Source organism: Leptopilina boulardi, unplaced genomic scaffold, assembly GCF_019393585.1.
Source record: "Leptopilina boulardi isolate dan_hultmark-lab unplaced genomic scaffold, ZJU_Lbou_2.1 LbouV2_202, whole genome shotgun sequence".
Classification (NCBI taxonomy): Eukaryota; Metazoa; Arthropoda; class Insecta; order Hymenoptera; family Figitidae; genus Leptopilina; species Leptopilina boulardi.
Window position 1 is genome coordinate 3,093,335 of NW_026137755.1, and position 23,038 is coordinate 3,116,372.

A 23,038-nucleotide genomic window follows, 5' to 3' on the forward strand; every position below is an offset into this window, starting at 1 on the left:
GAGCTGAGATTATTATTATTTTCTCCGCTAAATAATCAACGCGATTTTTTTATCCATTCGAGATCATTGTTAAAATAACAAATGAAAACTAAAATACATAATAACAAATATTACAACAAAAAAGTAAATTATTAATTAATTAATGAAATACTTTTTCATAGTGTAAAATATTTTTTAAATAAGCTACTTTGGTAAATTTTAAAAAATTGAGAATTTAAGTCAAGAAAAGTTATTTAATTTAAATAATACATAGTTTTTTTTTGACAATTATTTGAATTAAATTAAAGGGTGGTTTTTCAAAATTAAGTTTTTTCATTTTCGGCAAATTATATTGTCTTTTCACATTTCCTCTTCTTCCGAATTCGCGCCATAAATTTGATTTTTCACACGTGCGCACTATAAACGATTCAAACAAAGATAATAAAAAAAATATATTTATATCACAATTTTTTTTTTCAATTTTCACATGAATCATTTTCAATAACATTGATATAAAACTACCCAACACTGAAAATAATCTGTTTTGGTTTGGTACTAACTATATATAGATTAAAAGCAAAAGATAATATGAATGTGTAAAATATATAAGAAAAAATATAGTCTCCTTTAGTCGCGCGGCGCAGCTGCGAAATCAACATTTAATTGAAAACGTGTAAACGTAACAAGTCGAGTGACAGTGGGCCATATGCTGCCGGCCTTTCGTTTACAACATTATCACTAAGTTTTCACCTGATATTGAAAAAAAAAAATTTTCGTACTTCCAGACACACGGCAATCATGGTATCCAGAATGAAGCTTCCATTAACCTCACAATGTATCAAATACCTCATGTTTGCCTTCAATCTAATCTTTGTGGTGAGTTTTATAAATTATTTATCATTATGTATAATTATTCCGTCTAAGAATTTAATTTCACTTGATAAAATTCGCTAAGATATTTTGTAACATTCCAGCATATGGAAAAGGAATAAACAGCAAGCTTCCATTTTCACTCAAAAAAAAAAAAAAGAAAACATTAAATTGATTAATATTTGCTTTTAATTAATTTTATATATAAAAAAACGTACAAGGACTTTTCATTATAAAATTAATTAAATTGATTAGATAACGAATATATGAGTTGAAAAAAATAATATAAAAGTTTAACCATCAAAGTTCACTTCACTTTCATTGATCAATAATAATATATATTAATCAATTTTTAAATGAAAAAACTAGATATATAAAAATATTTTAAAGATTCTTTTGCAATAAATTTTTGAATTGTTGGGTAGAATTTCAGAAATTTCATCATCTTAAACAAATGAATATGTATATATATATATATAATTATATAGAAAAGCGTGAGTCACGAGCTTATCGTGTGATATTAAATGCATATATATATATATAAAATATACCATCTAGAATTATATAGATTGTTTCTTATTTGCTTTTTTGCATTTTTCGAAAGGTCCCCCAGACTAATATAAAATATGTTTCTTGACTAAAAATAGATTACAGGTGCAATACAAGTTTTTTATATTTTTTTGGAATAAATAAATTGACTATCGCACAATAAATTAGGGATATCGGTTTTAATAATTAAATTATTAATTTTAATATCTACAGAGAACTTGAATTTTTATAATATCGAAAGTTAAAACATTTTCTTATCACAAAACGCGAGTCATGTTTCTTGGACTTTAATATATAAATATACCTATTTATTTATTTATAAATAATAGCACTATTCACAAGTTTCATAAAACAGGAAAACATAAATCTCTAAATTATTCTATTTTCAAGTTGAATTAATAAATAAAATATTTGAATTGAGAAAAAATATTAACAAGAAATTTATAACTATCTAATTTAATTAATAATAAGAATAATATAAAACATAAATTCATTGACATAAAGTGTAAAATTGAATATTTCAGTTAAAAATCAAGTTATTTTAAAAAGAAATGTAAAAAAAAAAATTCGCTGCGGACAGGATTCGAACCTGTGCGGGTAGAACCCAATGGATTTCAAGTCCATCTCCTTAACCGCTCGGACACCGCAGCCTTAAAAGATTTTTGAAATTTACAAATAGAACGTGATAAATTGTAAATTATGTTTTTAATTATTTTTTAATTCACTAAATATTATTTACAAGTAAATATAATATTTTGAATTATTATTATTTTAAAATATTATGTTTGTTATAAATGGAAGAATTTAAATCTGAGGAGTTTCTCAAGTTTTTTTTGTGATTTTTAATTTTAAATAAAGTACCACAGTTTTTGTGCTGATAATAGTTTAATCAATCACCAAAAACTAATTATCAGATAATAAATTATCGATTATAATAGAAATCGAAACTTATCTGAAATAGACATATAAAGTAAAGAAAAAAATCCAATTTAAATTATTCTTGAAATTAAAGATTTAAAAATATTCTATATTAAATAATATAATAATAATAATTAACGTTGAGTTATATTATATAGATTTATATAATTTATACATTTATAAAACATAAAAAAGTTGAAAAGCAATTTTTCAATAATTTGTCGTTAACAACCCTGACATAATATTTTTAAAACAACTTGTTTTCTTTTATTGGGAAAAAGAAATGAGGGTGAAGAAGCCCAGTTGGTGACACCGTTTCAGAAAAAATGATTTAAAGTTTATTCAGAACAGAAAGAAAAAGATGTAAAAAAAAGAAACCTTTATGATGATAACTAATTAAATGGGTTATTAATTGCTTTTTTGAAAACATGTTTTACAGAAAAGTATTTTTGACTTTGAGAATAATTCAAACAGCAAAAAAAAAAGAATGTTAAATTGGTTATATTTAATAAATGATAATACTAATTATTTTTTTAACATAGGTAACCATTTTTTTTACAGATCACGGGAATAATTTTAGTAACGATAGGATCTGTTATTCTTCGAGTGTACAATAATTATGAACATTTCCTGGACAATAAATTCCTCTCTGTGCCAACACTTTTAGTTACAACGGGTTCAATTATATTCTTTATAGCATTTTTTGGCTGTTGTGGAGCTGTTCGAGAAAATTACTGCATGGTTGTCACGGTAATGACTAATTTTTATTTAAACAAATATTTATTTCATAATAGACTTTTTTTTGCTTGAAACAAACAACTTTTTTTCAGTCAGCAATTACTATTTAATTTAATTCCTATTTTTTCAGTTTACAACATTGATGATAATAATCTTTTTAATGGAATTGTCAGCTGGAATTTCTGGCTACGTTTTGAAAAACCAAGCCATTGAAGTGATTGAAGGGAAAATGAACAACACAATGAAAGCTTATGGAAAGAACAAAGAGATGTCAATCGTTTGGGACAATCTTCAAACAAATGTAAATTGTTTAATTTATCTATTATGTATTATTGATCTTTAAAATTTATTTTCTTTTACAGTTTAATTGTTGTGGAATGGAAAGCTATAAAGATTGGGGTAAAATTTGGAGAAATGAGTCTCTACCAAGAACATGTTGTACTTATGAAGCAGGAGTTATAGGAAATATGAGTTGTTTTGCTACAAATACTATTACAAATAATATAAAAGTCAAGGAAACCGGATGTCTTACGAAATTTGGATATTTTGTAAAGGAGCATGCCGTTCGACTTGGTGGTGTTGGAATTGGAATTGCATTTGTACAGGTTCGATTTCTTTTATACTTTTAAATTAATTTTGATAATATTTATTCTATTATCTATTGATGGAATATAAAATTAATTGCAGATACTGGGAATTTGGTTTTCTATAATCCTTGCAAAGTCAATTAGAAGTAGTTATGAAACTGTGTAGTAGAATAAAGAAGAACAATATTGCATATACCACACCAATTCTCTTCCATAAATTAAGACTTTCAACATCAGTGATCAGCTTTATTCAGTCAGAAGCCATATAATGTTCGTTGTCGTGATATAAGACATTTTTTTTTGTTTCACGCTACTAAAACAAAAGCTCTTCCAACATAAAACATCAACAACTCCCCAAAAATATTAATTTAAGATCAAAGAATACCTATCATTAAAACTTTGTTGAATTAAGACAATTTCTTAATAAGTCATTATTTTTATCAATTTTGACATATTATTTCTCATTATTTTCGACTAGTAGGTTCATTTCACAATAAAAATTTGCAAATGAAATAATAATTCTCTTTTAATATTTATTGTATTGTATCAAATATTTTTAAATAAATGCCTTAATTTAACAATGAATTCATTAATTCAGCTAATTCTTTATTGTCAACTGTAATTTAAATAATTTATTTTATGCTGCATTAAATCACTCACATATTTAGAAAATTCTATTAACAAATTAAATAAATTTGTATCTATTTCTATAAATAAACTAGAATGTATGTATAAACTTTTTTTTACAAATAAATAAAAATTTATTTAGTTGTATTTTATGGAGAATTTAATTGTTTTAATTCTCGAAACTTTTAAAAATTACATTCAATTAATTATTCTAAATCAATTGTATTTATAATTTTTATTTTAAAAAATCCCTCTAAAATAAATGTTTCAAAATTTTTTTAAGCTCTCTTTAATTATAAGAAAATAAATGTCCTACTTTCTTTAAAATTAAAAGAAATTAAGACGATTTTGAAACATTATTAAAAACTCTTTTCAATTGAAAATGAAATTACAATTTGTCATAATGTGAGTGAAATTTTTTTTCTATATCTTTGTATTTATCTGCACTTTTCGTATAACTCATGCGCATTGGAAACCTCCTTTGGTTGACTTAGCTCATCAACGAAAAGAAGGGGAATATTGATGTAAAGTTCGCGTCATCATTTTCTATTATCATCAATGTTCTTTTTTCAGAATTATACCTGCAAGAAATCGTGCTGCTTTTTCGTTTCTTCATTATTATCGGTAGATAACACCTGACGATAAAAAAAAAAGTTGCCGCCGGAGGAGGGATAGACGGTTGGCGTAACGTTGCTCACCATTAATTTTCATTATAATCGTGCAAAGTATTGAGAGACTTTAAATTTCTTTTAACTTACATCTGGTGCTAAACCAATACTTTTCCTAGAGGATGATGGCGGTCACACATCTCGACCTGGGCCTTCGCCTCATCAAGTATCTCCTCTGTGCCGTTAACGCACTTTTTGTGGTCTGTAATTTAACAGCATCATTTTTTTTTTTTTTAGTGCGTAGATTTTTCATTGTTATCATTGTCAGTCATCTGCTCCAATTTCCAATAATCAGATCCTAGAAAAAAATTTCTTTTCAGAAACATGCTTAATATTACAATAATTTTTTAAAATTACATATTTTAATTAATTAATTTTTAATGCAAACAATGTGATAAATTAATGTACAATATGTTAAAAGAATATTTCAAAATAGTTTTTCAAAAGATTTTTTAGAAAATTTGTCGACATTTTTTATACAATTGATATGTTTCATTGCATCATTTTGTATAGAACATTCTGTTAAATATATAATAATTTTTATATTAACAGAGAAATTGTAAAAAAAAAATAGTAAATTAAAAAAATAAATCTATATAAATTGTTAGAAATTGTACAATAGTGTAATTAAAGTTTATATTCGATCGTGACGTTATCCATCGCTGTCGGCAATAATGACAGTAATAGGAAAAAATGGAAAATGAGCCATTTTTTCTTTTTTTTTTTCTATTCCTAATGCAGTTTTTTTTCAATAAAAAGTTAATGTTGATTTTCATTTAAAAACGTATTCTCAATGTACTTAAGCTAATAAAATTTGAAGTGATAAAAATTTACTCCAAATTTTTTTGTTAACTTTTTATTTTTTAAGTATTTTTTTTTTTTTTTTAATCAAAAATGCTTCTTTATGAATAATTATTAATCACAGATTAAGAAATTTTTAATAAATTACGTATCAAAGCTTTTAGGAAAATAATTATTCAAGTGTCAAATATGATCACGTGGTCTTAAATGACAATGGCTTAATCACTTATTTATCACCCGCATGATAAGATTACATTTATGAGTAAGAGAGCGACTTGAATTAACAAAATTATTTTCCAAAATATAAAGTAGGAAGCTGATGTATTTTTTAATTTATTGCTATTATGATGATTATAATAATATAATTTGTATTCTATTTTTTTAAATAAAAGTAATTTATTATTTCATTAAACTTTAAAACTTTATAAATTAATTAAAATTAAAAAAAATTAAATGAACAATCATATTTTTTCAGTTGACTGGTGCAATGATAGTTTCAGTAGGAACAACAATTTATGCTGTGTATGACGATTTTTCTCGATTCCTAGACGCAAGTTACTTTTCACCAGCGACTTTATTAATAGTCGTTGGAGCATTTGTATTTATAATTGCATTTTTCGGATGCTGCGGAGCAATCAAAGAAAGTACTTGCATGGTTTTAGTGGTGAGTTTAAATTCATTATAAGTAATTTTTTTCTTCCTAAAAAATTACTGCAATTTTAATTTTTTAACAACAGTTTGCAGTTTCTCTATCGTTGGTATTAGTTATGGAACTTGGTGCAGCAATTGCAGCTTATGCACTTCAAGATGGAATTAAGGATCTTTTAGCTGAGCGAATAAATTCTACAATGCAAGAGTACGAAAGCAGTAATGAAGCAAAAGCTTCTTTAGATTTTTTGCAGTCAAGAGTAATTATTAATTAAATAGAATTATTTTTTTTTAACTTAAAATTCGTTTCCAATGCTTTAGTGAAATATCGATAAAAAAAATTTCAGTTAGGATGCTGTGGATATGATGGAAGTTATGACTGGAGAGATATTTTGCATAATAGTACAAATGTAATGAGAGTTCCTGATTCTTGTTTAATTGAAGGAATGGTCTATCAAAGTGGTTGTATTAGTCGTCTTTCAATTATTGTTCAGCGTAGCGCATTTTTCTTAGGAGCTGGAGCAACACTAATTGCTCTAATTCAGGTGAACTTTTATTTTATTTTTGAAAACTTGATTAATTTCGTTTTTAGCCTAATTAAGAAAAAAAAATGTTATTTTCGTAAAAACAAAACTAATAAATAATTCTATATTTTCAGTTGGCTGGTATAATGTTCGCTTGCATGTTGGGTCGCGCGATTCGAAGACAAAAGATTGAAAGAACGAGAAGACAATGGGAAATGCGAGAAAATCTCGTCAATGGATATTTTCCAATTGGAAAAACTGATCCAGTTGTCTCATTTCCCGTAGTTTATATGCAAAATTCCGATTTTCCTCTAAATTATAAAGCAAAAGCTTAAAATAGTATTTATAAAAAATATCTAATATTCTTCTATAAAAAAAAATATTTCCCGAATCGTTTCTTTTAAAATTGAAATCTCAAGACAATATGCAAAATAATTTTAATTAACGTGATAATTATCAAGACAACTGTGACAAGTAAGAGTTCTACATTTATTATATTGAAAAGAACTCATACTTGAAATGTGTAAATGTTATTTTTATACTTAAACAAGTTTCTAATTTTAATAAATTTATTACCAAAAATTGTTTGCCTGCTCGAGAATTTCTACAGCTTCCAGACTGTGATCACCTTTGGGAAGATATGGAGTGGTAAATTCTCGATACGCAAGACACACTCGACGTGAATTAACATCCTCTCGAAGAACTGCATGTTCCCAAGCATATCTGCAAAAAGAAATAAACGACAAAATAAACATTTTTTATCATAATTACATTAGTTTTTTTTATTTTATTTTGATGATTACGTACCTTGCAGCTCCATAAAGAACAAGCAATGATCGTTCAGGCATTGGTATTCTTACAACAATATTTTCACATGACGGTTTAGTCACACTATTTTCGTTTCCGATAAGTTTTTGAGAATTGACACAATCTAAATTATACCGATTATTCTCTGTATAAGGAGTCATTGTTAAGACAGAATCCGCAATTACATTGACCGTAACAATTCTTTCGCCCCAAATCCAACAATCGTCAATATGAGGATCGATAGAAGCTCCTCGATCTGGATTATATTCAAGACTACATTGTTCGATTGTCTTAAAATCTTTCAATAACCCAACATCTAAAAATTTTTCTTGAACGAAGCGAGTTTTCTTGGGAAATCCTGAGAATAAACCTAAACGTAGTCGTCGCTTTTTAAAGTTACACTTTGGTCCATAATTCTAAAAAATGAGACATTCATTTATTTAACAGATATCAAAAAATTGTTTTTTTTTTTTTAATTAGAAAATCAGTCTTTGAGACTTTTACCTGCTTTCTGCGACCGCTTTGAGATATATCCCAAGGTAATGAATCTAGATCTTTCATTAAAGAATTGGCTTCCTCTGTACTTAGAAAATCCGTCTGTAAAAATAGAAACCTTTTTCAAGTATACTAAAAAATTGATTTTAATTAAAAAGTGATAATTACGTAAAAAAAAATGGTCAATTTTATAAAAATTAATATTTATTCAAAAACCTGTATATAAACTCCAGGATAATCAATTGGTTTTCCAGAATGATTTGGATGAATTTGAAATTCATTATAATTCCAACCGGGCCAGGCCTTATTACAATATAGACAATAAACAAAAGTTGGACGTTTCTGAAATTAAAATTGAATTAGTTATTTTTATTAATTAAAATTGAGGTATCATTTTCTAGCAATGAATAAAATTCCAGTTTTAAATAACATACATATATATACCTTTTCTAAAATAGGTTATGATTATAAACATTACATACCTCAAGTTCAGAAGCAAGATTTAATTTAGTAATTGAATATTTTTTTTCACAAATTAAACAGGTTCTTATTCCTTTACAACCACATGATCGATCAATTTCCATATTTTTTTGAAAAATTTTCATTTGTTTGTTTTGTTTAAATGGCCTCTAAAAATTTTCATTTAAACAATTTTCAAGAAAAACATGTCAGTTACCATCACAGGGTTGGGAAGTTAAGTTCAACTAATGCAGCAGCATCATTTATTAAGGTGCACTCACATCTGCCGCCTATAGAAGTTGTCATGGCAACGAACGGGATTACGTCACACTGATTCAAAATCTTAATTCTTTGGTGCAAGGTAAATTACATACAATGAAAAAAGAATAAAAAAAAGATTTGTATGAAAGATAAAATTTATTCTGATTACTTTTTTTAATTGAACATATAAAAATAATAAAAGATAAATTTTATAACGGTACATTGGAAATGCTATGTAATTTTTATCATATGTAAACATGTGCATCAAAAATATTTTACTCAATGTATTTTTAATATTAATATTGTTAATATAATTATTGTATTAATAATATTGTTCTATTAATAAATTAACATTGAGAATATTTTTGAGTATACATAATAATTGTAGTTCAAGATTTCTAATGTACCGTCGTAATGTAAAATTTCTGTAAACTCTTGTGCTATCTTAAAATCGATATTTCTGTTTTTCGTTGATCACATGAAAAATAGACATATTTTTAAATTTGATAGGTCACAAAGCTTTAATACTCGGTTGTCTTCGATAATTACGATGAACGTTGGCAAATAATTCATCCACAGCATGTTCACAATCAGTTATAAATTCTTCAACAGCCATTTGACAGTCACTAATTAATTTGCGTTTCTTTTGCTGGTACTGAGAAATGAATTTTTTTTTTATTTCCTGAAGATGCTCCTCATCTGAAAGCATACGAAACCATGGGGAAAATAATTTTTTCACATGATCATTTGAAACGTCTTTTTTGGGTGGAATGTAGACGCGCTCTAATGGTATAACTAATTCCTTTAGATTAGAGGCTGATTCGAGAGGTTCATCATATTCAGCTGTACTAATCGCTTCCTTTTTAATCGTGACAGATTCTTCATCGTCAGAAGAATCATTTTCCTCCTTTATTGAAATTCTTCGCTTCTTCGAAGCATTGCCAATGGGTGAATTAGTTGGCGATTCATAAATATCTGACACTTCACTCCAATTGGAATCGTGATCTATTTCCGAATTTCTGTCTGTTTGTAAATGATTCATTACAGCCTGCGAAAAAAGGAAATATTTAAACAATTTGGAATAAAAAAAAATTGTACAATTTTGTATTATTACTAAATTTTATTCTAATTTTAGAAATTACTGTTTTAGACCAAACCTTTTTAATTTCTTTATAGTTTGCATGAATGTGAATACGACAATCATTTAATTCATTATTCGACATAATAGAAATACCATGTTGCTCTAGCATAGCCGCTTTTATTAGTCTAGATTTTATGTGCCCTTTCATAAAATTAGAGTCTTTGGTTTTAATTACGTAATTTGTAACCGCTTCACAGGTCTCTTCCTTTCTTTTAGCTATAATGCACCTACTGATAGTAACAATGCGGCTATCTGGTTCTGAAAATTGAATAATTTTATAAAATTAAACGTGATTATTTTCATTGACAAAAAGCTATATAATCAATATAAAGAAATTGATAAAAACACAATATAAATATACGAATAAACAAAATATAATATACCATTACTCTCTACGTCTTCATATATTTTTTTCCAATACTTTTGTATTATCGTGTTCAGCCTTTGGACACTAGACTCAGAGAATATTACATTAATATCCCTTTGTGCCTCTTCCACAAGCGAATGAGACAAGTTGCCTTTCTTCTCTCGTAGATGGTCGGCTAATTTTCTTCGTTTTAGAAACTTCAAGAGTTTCAGGTATTTACCCTTATTGTACTTCACGTCCATAATCTAAAAATTAAAATACAAAATAATATTTTACAAAAATCTCAAAAATGAACAAGTTTATTGTCTATGAAATTTTTCTCACAATTTGACCGTGGTTTATAAAATAGAAAAAAATACGAATTCAACAATATTTTAATTGTGTATTGTGAATTGTCTTCAAGAAATAAACATGAAATATTTTAAGCATAATAAAAAAAGCTACAAAGCGACAGGTTTTTTTTTTTTACTTTCCGCATTCCATTCCTTTCTTTCCTATGCTTTGACCATGAAATTTAACCTTCAACACGCCGGTGTTAATCTTAATTTATGAAAGACATAACTCATATCAAAATGAACAATTCTTCTCTTTGCTTTTTTTTCATAAAATGCAAAAATATTTGCTTTTTATAAAAGTTTAAATAATTAAAAAAAAATTACCTTTTGAATGTAATATCTACTTGTAGACCTATTTATTTTCTTAATAACGTCTTAAATTGTTTACAGTAAATAAAGTAAACATAACATAACTGATAAAGCTGCTTCTACATCAACTTGTCGATGCTCACAAAATTCACCTTAAAGGTGCGCGCACATGGTTACATCAGAGCATTCATTATATTTTGTTCATGTCGATAAAAAAAGTTATTGTAGAAGTCGCTTAAGTTTAACTAGCCAGGATGGGACGATACGTATGTATTAACTTTTGTTCGTGTCAGAATCAGTCAGAATAACTAAACGATTTATAAAAAAAAAAATTATGGTATTAGGCATTTTACCTTGTGACGTCAGAGGCTGATGACGTCCAAGCCTGGAGGGACAACAAACGAAAAAAACAATAAAGAACTGTCAAACAAGTGATTTTGAGGTTAAGTATTTGAAGTTTTCAACGTTACCAACTGTAGATGGACTATAGTAAAATTATTTGTTGTTCCTCCAGGCTTCCAGCTGATCGGGCAGCCATATTTGAAAGTGAAGTACCTAATGAACATTGAGCATTCTTAGAAATATATCAACAACCAAATCAATGTCCTTAATAATATGGTTCCTTAAAATTTAATAACCTATCTTGATTTCCTTAAATAACAATCACTCGGATATTGCTTTCTTTACAATCGAGGAGGTTACACAGGAGTCATAAATAACAATAAATCATAAATAACAATAAATAACAATTCAAAAATACCCGCCGTGAAAATGACTTTTCACGGTCCAGAAATAATGTTCATCTGATCGAAATTTGAGGTATAAAAGCACCTTAAGCTTAAAATTTTAAGCTCGATTTTCAAAGAAATTGTCATTTTCATTGATGAAAACGAAGCATAAAAACGCCATAATAAACCACTGCAGTATTTTCTCACGGCGTCGCTCTTGAATTAGAATAATCTAGTATTGGTGTTAGTATAAGTACACGCGGGACAAGAGGAGAAATCACGATTAAGTCTTGGGAGGATCCTTTATCAATTTTCAATCAAAAACTCATTGTGAATAAATCTTTAATATTATCAGTGATAACAAAATCCACGTGTCAAAGTTTGTTGAGTGAATATTATTCACGAGACTCGCGCGCGGGTTTACGTCCTGCATTATATACTTGACGTATCAGGACGCGCCGCGAGGCAATAATTTCATCCAAATTTTTACGAAATCAGGAAGGGTGAGCGGAAGCACAGAAGGAAGGAAGGAAGGGTCCGCCCGCCCTTCTTTAGAAATGAAGCTTGTCGACCATGTGGTGCGAAGTTTCAAAGTCGCGAAAATATTTCGCGAGAACACAGACCGAATTAACAGCATCGACTTCTCTAATAATGGAGAATTACTCATCTCATGTTCCGAGGATGATCAAATTGTCATTTATGATTGCGAGAAAGGGACACAAATGCGAACCGTCAATTCAAAAAAATACGGCGTCGATTTGATACATTTCACACATGCAAAAAATACCGCAATTCACAGTAGTACCAAAATTGATGACACAATACGCTATTTGAGCTTGCATGATAACAAATACATTAGATATTTTCCCGGACATACAAAAAAAGTCGTATCACTGTGCATCAGTCCAATTGATGACACTTTTTTGTCAGGTTCACTTGATAAAACATTACGACTTTGGGATTTGAGATCTCCCAATTGTCATGGGGTGATGAATGTTTCGGGACGACCAGTAGCCGCATATGATCCTGAGGGTTTGATTTTTGCTGCCGGTGTAAATTCCGAGTGTGTTAAATTATATGATCTTCGGAGTTTTGACAAGGGTCCATTCATCACATTTAAATTGCAACAGGAAAAAGAATGTGACTGGACAGGCCTGAAATTTAGTCGTGATGGAAAGACAATTTTAATATCAACAAATGGTAGCATCATTCGACTCGTTGATGCTTTTCATGGAACTCCTTTACAGACGTTTACTGGACATTTGAATAATAAAGGAATTGCAGTCGAGGCTAGTTTTAGTCCCGATTCGCAATTTGTTTTCAGTGGTTCCACTGATGGTGAGATAAAACTCTTTTTCAAAGTTTCTCTCTTTAAGAAAAAAATCATTATTGAATATAATTTATTTCAATATTTTTTTTTATCCTTATTCGTTTTTAGGTACGATTTACTTTCTTTTTGTTCGACTTTTTTTATTTTTATTTTTTGTTATTATAGCTTGGATTCGAAAAGTGAGGTTAGGTTTGAAAATTTTAAGGCCTATATAATAGTTGTTATTATATGGATTTTTAAATTATTACGTAATACATAATAGTAGTAATAACATTGCTTAAAGATATTCAGAAATAAATATTACAAACAGAAAAACAATTGATATAATCCAAAACTTTTTGAAATTCCATTTTCAAAATTATTATTATTATTTTTCTTTGTTGATAAATATGTAAATAAAACATTTTTAAAAACTAATTAAATATGTATTATTTATTTGTTTCAAGCTAAACTAAATTTCAAAAATAAAAAAATAAACTAATTAATTACATAAATAATAATTATTAATATTTATTAATTCATATCTTAATATAGCATACATTATATCGGAGTTATATGTATATTTTTCAAAACATGCAACTAATACAAATGTGCGCATTTATTTATTTTACAGATGAGATTATTGAAAACAAAATAAATATTGTTTTCAGTAAACAAAGTTTTAAAGATTATTCACGCATGTGCAATTTTATATTGAGAAAGTACACGTGTACATTGACAATAAAAACCACGTGGAACTTTATATGATTCTTGAATTTCCGAACGATTTTTTTAAATTATCAGTAATTGTTAATTATTATTATTATTATTATTATTATTATTATTATTATTATTATTATTATTATTCATTCATCATTTTTTCATTTAGATCGAAATATATTTTTTCATTTTATTTGCAAAATGAAAATTGCCAAAATAAAAAAATAAATAAAAACAACGGGAATACGTAGTCCCGACTTTTGAAAAATAAATTCTATTTTTAAATCTAAGACTTAGTCAATTGTTATCATTATTCATAAATCAAGAAACTATTCTATAAAGATAAATTTGCATAATATATTACACATAAAAATTTGAAAGCAGTTTTTTCATGTTTTACTTACTTCAGAAAAGGTCTCAAAAAACTAAATATCTGGGTGTTTATTTGTAAAACGTGAAATATTTTTATTATTTTTATGAATTTAATTTTTTATCTGTTCCTTTACCTTGTTTATAAATTTTATAAACATAAATTTGAAACGATTGAAGTAAAAAAAAATTTTTAAATACTTTGTTGAAAGAAAAGAAAATTGTATGGAATAATTAATTGTAATTCTTCTTTGTAGCTACTATATTGTTTTAAATTAACATTTTCATTACAGCTATGAATATTATTTGAAGGTATTATTGTTTAAATTGTCGTTAATTCAGGCCACACCGGTCATTATTTATTCATTTTTATTCTTCTAATTTTAATTCTCTCACCTATTTGACCTAATATTTCATTTTTTTTCTCTATTCGACTGAATTGAATTTTAATTGCAGCATTGACAATCGGATAAATTAAAATTTGCAAGCGATAAAAAACGACATCCATTTGAAGTCAAAATATAATTGAAAATTGTACGCTTTAAAATTTTGAACTTATTAAAAATTGTTTTCAGGTCGAGTTCACGTATGGAACGCAGACAATGGCTTTAAAGTTTGCATGTTGAATGGTGATCACCCAGGACCAGTACAATGCATCCAGTTTAATCCTAAATACATGATGTTGGCATCGGCATGCACGAATATGGCATTTTGGCTGCCCACCATTGAGGATTCAAATGCGTAAAAAAAATTTAACTCTCAGAAGAGTTTGCTCGCAAGATTATTTTGTCATCGAGAAGAAAAGAAGTTTAATGAAGTGCAGAAAGAATGAGTTGATCGAGCAAGCAATGTGATTTAAAAAAAAAATAAATAAAATAAAAAACAAAAAAAAACAAAAAAAAGGAAAGGAAAGAAAAAAGATGATGATGATGATGATGATGATGATGATGATGATGATGATGATAATGGTGATAAAAACGAAAAGGAAAGAGAAAAATATTGAAATTTTAACGAGAATATCGTAAAGACGCCTTTCTGGATGAACCTACGAAAGAGACGTCGAGAACGTGAAACAAAAATCGCGCGCTCTCTGAGTTCGTTTTTTTCTTCTTTTTTTTGGAGTTTCGCGACTTTGTTTTTCGTTAAATATCTTCGATATCAATCATTTGATAAATCTTTCCTGTCGACGATTTCAAATACCATTGCAGAAGCTAAAAGAGTCATCTCTATAGTGTTTTTTCGTTTTCAAGTCTTCCTCAAAATCTTCCTGTTCTTAATATCATTCCGAGAATAATAATAAAAAAATACGTTAAATTTAATTAATTAAAATTAATTTATTTCAAATTAACTAAAATTAAATTAACTTGAGTAAAAATTACTGAAATAAATTCCAAATTAATTATGTTTTAGTAAAAAAAAAAAAAAAAAAAAAGTGTTTCAAAAATTAGAAAATTCCTTTAAAGATAACGATTAATTTTTTTCATTAAACGTAATTGTTTTCGTTAAAGTTATTTTCTTCATTAATAAATCATTTTTGTCATTAAAGACCATTTTTTCAGTATAATTTTATTTTTTATCAAATATAATTTTTCAAATTGAAAATTATTTTTTTTCTTAATTAAGAAATTTGCTTTAAAGAAAATTCTTATTTCGATTAAAAATATAATTTGTTTAAAAAAGATATTAAATTATGTATGAAATTTTAAATTAAGAAAGCAAATTAAATAATTATTCAATGAAAAATTAATAAATAAATTTGAAATTAAAAAAAAAATTACATTTCATTTTGTTTTAATGGAAATGATTTTAAATTTCATTTTTTTAATTTATAAAATATGAAATTTTCATAATTTAGAAAAATTTTCAACAATCAAAAAAAAAGAAAGAAAGAGACAGAAAAGAATACGAAAATTAAGAGTTGTTGGAATTTTTAAATTATATTCGAAGATTTTGAGAAAGAAATTCTTCAGAGAGAAAGAGTGAGTGAATGAGAATAAACGACGGGAACCGAAATTCGAGTAAATTTTCTTGTAAATAATTTCGTATTACTCAGCGTTTCAGTTTTCGATCGAGTATATTTTTCCCATTTTTAAGCTACAGTAGAGCTAATCGTAAACAATTTTTTTCCCAATTAGCGATTTCCAGATAGATTTTCAATAGACGACAATCTTGCTTGACTTCATTCCAAAAAATGGACCGTCTTCACGCCAAAAAATTTTTTTTCTAATTTTTCACACGTCTACAAACATTTTTTCCACTTTTAATTATTGACTCGAGATTATAAAATGATCGTGATAGAAAAAAAAGAAGTTTTTAACGCGCATTTAACAAACTCATCAATAAAAATATTTCATTATCAAGATTTGTTTTGTAAAATAGTGTAAGTTTTTTTCGCCAAAAAAAAGAAAGTTTGTCTAAATATTTTCGACGGTTTCACGAACATTGCTTTTTAAAAATTTTTGCTCTTCTGATGTATATATAATATATATATTCGTTTTGTACATTCTTTAAGTTACTTTACTTTTCTTTTTTTCTCCCTTCATTTTTAAGTGATTTTAAAAATTTTTTTTGCTTTGCATTTGTATAAAAATAAAACAAAAATTGCTAATTTCCTATATTATTTGTATAGAGCGAAATTCATTAAAATTTATTTAAAACAAGAGCATAAATAAAATAAAACAAAAAAAATAAATAAAAGTTTATGCAATAATTGCCTCTTCCTCTTGCTTTTTTTTATTTATGAAAAAACGTGACAGAATTTGTTTTCCAAAAGACAAACATATTCAAATTGTCTTTGAGATTGACTAATTATTATCACTGGTATGTAATTTTCTTTTAATGCAACCTAAGCTTTAGAATTAGATCGCGAAGCGATTTTCTTGTATTATAATTAAAAGAAGAAACTTATTAGAGTGTAACTTGATTTTGTGTCAATTAAAAGCCACGTACAATCTACTACGGAATTTTAGAGTTAATATTCAAAATATTAAGAAACAATTGAATTATTGACAAAAATTTAGAATGCAGTAATCGTTTCTTTTGAAAATGATTCATCGTTGAATCATTGATTACGAAAACTTTATTATTTTTAACAATAATTAATTATACAAGAATGAATTCGCATAATTAAATAAAATAATAATAAGATATTTGGTAATTATTATTATTATTATTGATTTAAAAATAAATAAGATTTTTTAAATATTCGAAAACTCGTTTCTTTTAAAATTTCAATCTATTTTCACGTAATACTGACGATTGCAGATTTTAATTAACAAAACAAAAAACTGCTATAATTTTGTGATTAGTTTAATCAACTTCCGTGTTACAAAAATGTAGACATTATTTATGTAGAACAATTTTTTGCGTGTCAATTTTTCTTATTGTGTTCAAAGTGTTCAGAATTCACTATTTACTGCCGTGATGATAAGCCTTTCGATTAACAATGAAAACAAATGAGAAGATAATTAAGTAATTTAAAAAACCTTTTTTATCGAAAATGCGAAAAAAACATAAATTTTTCTATTTAAATAATTCATTGACTGTCGTTTTCATTAATATTTTGTTTATTTATCAATATTTCTTATATATTTTTCATAACATGTGAATAGAATTTTGAAACATTAAAATTAACATTAATAATTAAAAATAAGGTTAATTATTAATGATTAATTCATTAATTAATATTACAATTCTCAGAAGTCTACAAAGATTATTAAAAATAATTTAAAAACATAAAATGAAATCATTGTAACTATAATATTAACAAGCTGATAATATTCAAATGTTTTTTATAAATCCCATGTGCGAGTTTCTGTAAAATAGTATTTTTATAAACAATACAGACTTCCGAAGCAAAAAAATGCTCATGTTTACTTAAAAGAAATATAAGTGTTTAATTCTACGCAAAATCATTGATTACATATGAAAAACGAGAGAAAAGCGAAAATAAAAAGAAAAAAAAAAGAATATTGAAAGATATATATTTTTTTTAAAATTAATTTACAATTACTTTTGCGAGTGTGAGTGGAAAAATGTCAGTTAAAACGAATGAAATTGGATTTCACGATAAATTCCGTTTGAATGTTATAAATATTATACATATATAACGAATAAACGATAATTAAAATTCTCTTGTTATGTTCAAAAGAAAATCAGTTACAAAATTTGAGTAAAAAAAAAATATTTTTATTTCTCTTTATTTATAATTTAAATAAAAAATATACATTTTTTTCGAAATTATAAAAAATAAAATGAAAATTTTCCCGTTTCGTTACGTTATATGCTAGATTTTTCTTCTTTTGTTTGTAAAAAAAACATCTCATAATTCAGTAAATTTTTTTTTACTCCAATTTATGTAAAAATTAATCAATTTTTCTATTTCTTTTCAAAAATTGAGAAATTTAAAGAAATTTAACAATGAAAACGTTAAAAGTGTAGATAATTAAATAATATTTCATATTATTAATTAAGTGAAAAATAAGTGGCTGTTACTCGTGTAATAATGATAACGATGTTTTTTTTTCTCTTTCATAATTATTATAATTAACAAATAATGAATAATAGTTGAATTAATTTGTTCCTTCGCAATTGGCTTCCAAATAGAGAACGAGAAAATAACGAGGCAATAGGTTTCATTCGATTTTTTTCCTTCTTTTTAAGCCAGTCTCAAGAGTGAATCATTTCTTCCATTATAAAAAGAAAAAATTAAATTCTAAATTGCGAAACTTTTTTTGCGATTTTAGAATTTAGCACAAGTATTGTTTTTAAATTTCTTAGATCGCACGAATTTCCGTAAATATAATAAAAAAAATTTCCCGTTTGTTCATGTAAATTGTGAGTTAAGTTAAATAAAATTGTGTGTCAGTGCGTTAAAAAAAATAAATTCAAAAGGTTCGATATTTTTTTCTGGATGAGAGAAAAATTTGAAAACCTTGAAATTTTATTCTTTTAAGAAAAATCTCCTTTTTCTACTGTTTTTTTTTTACTAAAAAATATTGAAATCATTTTCAAAGTTTTCGATATTTCTTTTCAAATTTTACAGCGCTGATAATATTCATTGATAAACACATAATTCTTTTGTAAGCATATTTTCTGAAATGGGTGAAATAAAAAACCCTGATTTTTCGATTATGCACACAAGTTTTTTAAAATAAATCGTTTTTTGTACACCTCATTCTCTTTTTAATTTTTTTATCCCTCAAAATCCATATTATAAACATAATAAAATATTTATTATACATAAAATCAAATTAACAATTTGAATACCAATTATTATTAGATATTGAAATGCAAAAAAAATCACTCACCAACAATGTCACATTATTTTCAATTATGAATTAATTATTTGGGAATCATTATTTTAGGTGATAAAATTGCTTTTCTTCATCAGAAATTGACGCTGGTGCTTCTGACATTAAATCTTTACCCTCTAAAGTTTTTGGGAACGCCATCACTTCTCTTATACTCGCCGATTTACAAAGAATAGAAATGAAACGATCAATACCTAAACGATTAATTATTTCATGTTAATTGATAATTTTTTTAAAATGAAAAACAATGTTTTTAACAATAAAAATTACATTATAATTGCAAAATTTTAATTTAAAGTGAATCGATTTTAATTAGAAAAATTTAATTTAAATTCTAAAAAATTGGAGAAAAACTTTTTTTAATTACCCAATGCAATTCCACCGTGAGGAGGAGCACCACATGAAAGAGCTTCAATTAAATGATTCAATTGATCCGTGCTTATGTCTAACATCTTTAAAATATTTGTCTGTAATTCTGGTTCGTGAATTCTAGTTGAACCTCCTCCAATTTCAATGCCATTCATCACCAAATCATAATGTAAACCTCGAACCTAATTTTCATTTTAGTAGAACAAATATAAATTAAAAAATTATGGTCAAAACATAAGAAAATAAAAAATTAATTTATAAACCTTTATGGGATCAGTGGCTAAATATTCCATGTCTTCATGATGAGGACGAGTAAATGGATGATGAGTAGATTTTAAATTTCCATCCTCGAGTGTAAATAGAGGAAAGTCCACGATCCAAATAAATTTATATCCCGGAGATCGTATATTATGTCCATTTGATTCCAAGATATCCGCGAATTGAACTCGTAATTTTCCAACAACACTTTGCTAAGGAAAATATTAAAAAAAAATAATAATTAAACATTTTTTCCAGATGAATATTTTTAATAAAATTAAACAAATAATAAAATAATTACCTAAATAAATTAATAAATAATTAATTTACTAAAAAATATTTAATTACATACAGAATCTGTTTTGTTTCCATATGCCAAAAATATAGCATCACCATCATTCAGTTCAAGTTTTTCTAAAGTATTCTTTGCTGAATTTTCAGAAAGACTTTTGGCTAATTTCGCTGATAAACTGTCTTTTGAAAATTTCAGTTGCAGCAATTTTGTATTTTTGAAATACATTCTTTGTGCATTGCTCAGTTTCTCTTGAATTGCCTTTGTAAGATGTTTCTGTAATTATTTCATATTTATATATTTTCTTTATTAATTAATTCATATTAATTATTTTTTAATAAAAAAAATACTTACACTACATCCTGGAAAAACGACAGCATAAGCCCCAAAAGTTTCATTTTCAGACGAAAAATCAGAATCAAAACATTCTGTTATATTCTGAAGCTAAATAAAAAAAACAAATATTTATTGTAATTTTTTTAATTATTTTATTTTCTGATAAATATTGAAAGAGAATTGTACCTGAAATGGAATTAGCAAATCCGGCGCATCAACGCCATATTTTTCCATAGAGTCTGCAAAAGTTATCTGAGGAAAAGGAAGCTGTATAGAACCGAATTCTTGTGGCCAACAGAAGACTATTAATTCTTCAACTAATTGCATTAATTTCTCACGATCCGAGAAAGACATTTCTATATCTAACTGTAACAAAAAATTTACATAACATATAATATATTTAATGTTCAATTTTCCAAAATACTAATAAAATAATAAATAAATAATGAATAAATTTACTTGTGTGAATTCGGGCTGTCGATCAGGTCGCGAACCTTCGTCTCTGTAACAACGAGCAATTTGAAAATACCTATCGAAACCACCGATCATTAACAATTGTTTAAATTGTTGTGGACTTTGCACGAGGGAATAAAATTTTCCCTCAAATCTCGTGGGTACGACAAACTCCCGAGCGCCCTTAAATTATTTTTAAAAATACAATAAATAAGATATTTATCAAATAAAATTGAAAATAATAAACTAAAAATATATATTAACTATTATATATAATAAATTAATAACTATAATGCAGACTCAATTAAAATTGATAAATACCAACCCCGGGAGTTCGTCGAAAAAGTGTCGGAGTTTCAATGTCTACGAAACCACAATAGTTCAATAAGTACTCTCTCATTCTCGAAACAATTTCTGATCTCATTTTCAAATTTCGCTGTAACTCGGGAAATCTCAATGCAAGATAACGATATTGCATTTGTAATTGTTCCTTTGCTTTATTGAATTGCCTCAGCGAAAATGGTAATTGTGCTTTTGCTTCATTTAAAACATTGACGGATTCAACTAAAATTTCAATTTTACCTGTTTCCATTGATTTGTTTTCTTGACCTGCCGGTCTTTCTACAACTCGACCAGTTGCCGTTATGACACTTTCAAATGTCAAATTTCGCGTCATCTCATACAAATCTTTTCGCTAAAAAAAATAACAAATTAATAATCTTTAAAAAAAATTTTAATTGTTTTTGTAAATAAATTACTTTTTTAGATAAAATTATTATACCTCCTCGGGAATGAGCAATTGTGTTGATCCATATCCATCACGTAAAATGACAAATTTTCCCATTCTTTGGAACTCGACCCATCCGGAGAGTGTGATATTTTCGCCAACATTTTCAATTCCTAATTCACCACATGTATGGGTTCTTTTTGCAAATCGGTTCACTGGTAAATTTTTTTCCAACGACGACACTTCTGGATTAACTAAATCGCGAGTTTGACAATTTATCGTTGACTGACAAAATTGTCTTTCAATTTTCTAAAAACAAAAATGCAAAATAAAGGAAACTACATTTTTTATTGTTATGTAATGTATACATTCTGTAATTTGAAGAATTGAGTTCTCATTGTTGTAACTCTTAACAATAAAAGAGAAAATTAAATTTCCAAGTTAAAAACCAAAATTTTATAAATAAAAATAACGTAAATTTAAAATATTATACAATTTACAGATATTTTCCGATTAAAAACTCACCTTTAAATAAGTGCATGTCAATGAATTTTGTTTTCTTTTTAAACCTTTTATACATTGTTGACATAACCTCTGAATTATTCGATTTCTAATAAACATGTTTAAAAGTGTAATTGCTGCAATATATTTAACAAATAATTAAATAAATTTGTTTCAAAGGCAATAAAATACCAATACTCCTTGAATATTATTCTTTTTTTTATTTTTAAGTGTGTGAGTCGTCCTTCACGTGGACCGTTCCTTTTTTTATCATGCGACAAAATCTAAATGACACTTAATCAATTAAAAAGAAAAAAAATTAAATCTCACTAATTTATCATAATTTATAATACACAAATTAGATGAATAATTACTTTCCTACTGAAAGTATTAAAATAAGTATTTAAACCCTATTTTTCTCATTTTTTTCATCGTTGTTTTTTTTTAAATTATGCTTTTGACAGGTTATAATATATCGAAAACACAAATCGATATTATTATAGCGGGAAAAATTTGATCCCAATAAACTATTCTTGTGAACGTAATTAATAATTTTATTAATAAAATTATTAAAATTAGTT

At 26.2% G+C, this 23,038-nt stretch overlaps 5 protein-coding genes and 1 non-coding gene across 9 annotated transcripts; 2 read left to right on the forward strand and 4 right to left on the reverse strand.

Annotated features, from left to right (window-relative positions):
- The first annotated feature begins 501 nt into the window (after window positions 1–501).
- Window positions 502–7,679, forward strand: LOC127278457 (uncharacterized). The gene is made up of 9 exons (XM_051300191.1): window positions 502–855; window positions 2,878–3,066; window positions 3,185–3,355; window positions 3,417–3,659; window positions 5,056–5,136; window positions 6,213–6,401; window positions 6,475–6,645; window positions 6,733–6,930; window positions 7,044–7,679. Exons 1-9 carry the CDS (start codon window positions 778–780, stop codon window positions 7,242–7,244), a joined length of 1,521 nt encoding a protein of 506 aa, XP_051156148.1. The 5' UTR covers window positions 502–777; the 3' UTR covers window positions 7,245–7,679.
- Trnas-uga (transfer RNA serine (anticodon UGA)) lies at window positions 1,967–2,048 on the reverse strand. Its single transcript has one exon. It is a non-coding gene; the product is annotated as a tRNA-Ser (tRNA).
- LOC127278313 (alpha-ketoglutarate-dependent dioxygenase alkB homolog 4) lies at window positions 7,385–8,895 on the reverse strand. Its single transcript, XM_051299973.1, has 5 exons — window positions 8,694–8,895; window positions 8,428–8,553; window positions 8,221–8,313; window positions 7,717–8,132; window positions 7,385–7,632 (listed from the first exon to the last, which is right to left on the reverse strand). Exons 1-5 carry the CDS (start codon window positions 8,814–8,816, stop codon window positions 7,482–7,484), a joined length of 909 nt encoding a protein of 302 aa, XP_051155930.1. The 5' UTR covers window positions 8,817–8,895; the 3' UTR covers window positions 7,385–7,481.
- Window positions 8,896–9,068: 173 nt separating this feature from the next.
- LOC127278315 (uncharacterized) lies at window positions 9,069–11,576 on the reverse strand. 2 transcript variants are annotated; one of them, XM_051299978.1, is made up of 4 exons: window positions 11,437–11,576; window positions 10,456–10,684; window positions 10,089–10,330; window positions 9,069–9,979 (listed from the first exon to the last, which is right to left on the reverse strand). In XM_051299978.1, exons 2-4 carry the CDS (start codon window positions 10,679–10,681, stop codon window positions 9,443–9,445), a joined length of 1,005 nt encoding a protein of 334 aa, XP_051155935.1. In that variant the 5' UTR covers window positions 10,682–10,684; window positions 11,437–11,576; the 3' UTR covers window positions 9,069–9,442. The 2 variants fall into 2 exon arrangements, with proteins under 2 accessions (XP_051155935.1, XP_051155934.1); XM_051299977.1 differs by lacking the exon at window positions 11,437–11,576 and adding an exon at window positions 11,099–11,264.
- Window positions 11,577–11,980: 404 nt separating this feature from the next.
- On the forward strand, window positions 11,981–15,116 carry LOC127278316 (WD repeat-containing protein 82). The gene is made up of 2 exons (XM_051299979.1): window positions 11,981–13,149; window positions 14,785–15,116. The coding sequence occupies exons 1-2, from the start codon at window positions 12,369–12,371 to the stop codon at window positions 14,952–14,954; spliced, it is 951 nt and encodes a 316-aa protein (XP_051155936.1). The 5' UTR covers window positions 11,981–12,368; the 3' UTR covers window positions 14,955–15,116.
- A 504-nt stretch (window positions 15,117–15,620) lies between these two features.
- LOC127278314 (aspartate--tRNA ligase, mitochondrial) lies at window positions 15,621–22,920 on the reverse strand. 3 transcript variants are annotated; one of them, XM_051299976.1, is made up of 11 exons: window positions 22,482–22,920; window positions 22,011–22,265; window positions 21,555–21,923; window positions 21,236–21,412; window positions 20,963–21,142; window positions 20,795–20,884; window positions 20,501–20,716; window positions 20,154–20,360; window positions 19,889–20,072; window positions 19,519–19,715; window positions 15,621–18,894 (listed from the first exon to the last, which is right to left on the reverse strand). In XM_051299976.1, the coding sequence occupies exons 1-10, from the start codon at window positions 22,575–22,577 to the stop codon at window positions 19,567–19,569; spliced, it is 1,923 nt and encodes a 640-aa protein (XP_051155933.1). In that variant the 5' UTR covers window positions 22,578–22,920; the 3' UTR covers window positions 15,621–18,894; window positions 19,519–19,566. The 3 variants fall into 3 exon arrangements, with proteins under 3 accessions (XP_051155933.1, XP_051155932.1, XP_051155931.1); XM_051299975.1 differs by having other exon boundaries at window positions 15,621–19,303; XM_051299974.1 differs by lacking the exon at window positions 15,621–18,894 and having other exon boundaries at window positions 19,386–19,715.
- Window positions 22,921–23,038: the final 118 nt, after the last annotated feature.

Coding starts and splice junctions, on each gene's coding strand:
- LOC127278457 (XM_051300191.1), top strand. CDS start 778: ATGGTATCCAGAATGAAGCTTCCATTAACCTCACAATGTATCAAATAC. Junction 3,660..5,055: donor TTGGAATTGCATTTGTACAG/GTTCGATTTCTT, acceptor TACTTTTCCTAG/AGGATGATGGCGGTCACACA. Junction 6,402..6,474: donor GTACTTGCATGGTTTTAGTG/GTGAGTTTAAAT, acceptor TTTTAACAACAG/TTTGCAGTTTCTCTATCGTT.
- LOC127278313 (XM_051299973.1), bottom strand. CDS start 8,816: ATGAAAATTTTTCAAAAAAATATGGAAATTGATCGATCATGTGGTTGT. Junction 8,554..8,693: donor ATCTTGCTTCTGAACTTGAG/GTATGTAATGTT, acceptor TTTTAATTTCAG/AAACGTCCAACTTTTGTTTA. Junction 8,133..8,220: donor AAAGCGGTCGCAGAAAGCAG/GTAAAAGTCTCA, acceptor CTCATTTTTTAG/AATTATGGACCAAAGTGTAA.
- LOC127278315 (XM_051299978.1), bottom strand. CDS start 10,681: ATGGACGTGAAGTACAATAAGGGTAAATACCTGAAACTCTTGAAGTTT. Junction 10,331..10,455: donor TGAAGACGTAGAGAGTAATG/GTATATTATATT, acceptor TTCAATTTTCAG/AACCAGATAGCCGCATTGTT. Junction 9,980..10,088: donor ACTATAAAGAAATTAAAAAG/GTTTGGTCTAAA, acceptor CTTTTTTCGCAG/GCTGTAATGAATCATTTACA.
- LOC127278316 (XM_051299979.1), top strand. CDS start 12,369: ATGAAGCTTGTCGACCATGTGGTGCGAAGTTTCAAAGTCGCGAAAATA. Junction 13,150..14,784: donor TTTCAGTGGTTCCACTGATG/GTGAGATAAAAC, acceptor AATTGTTTTCAG/GTCGAGTTCACGTATGGAAC.
- LOC127278314 (XM_051299976.1), bottom strand. CDS start 22,577: ATGTTTATTAGAAATCGAATAATTCAGAGGTTATGTCAACAATGTATA. Junction 21,413..21,554: donor TTTTTCGACGAACTCCCGGG/GTTGGTATTTAT, acceptor AAATAATTTAAG/GGCGCTCGGGAGTTTGTCGT. Junction 20,073..20,153: donor TAGCCACTGATCCCATAAAG/GTTTATAAATTA, acceptor AATGAAAATTAG/GTTCGAGGTTTACATTATGA.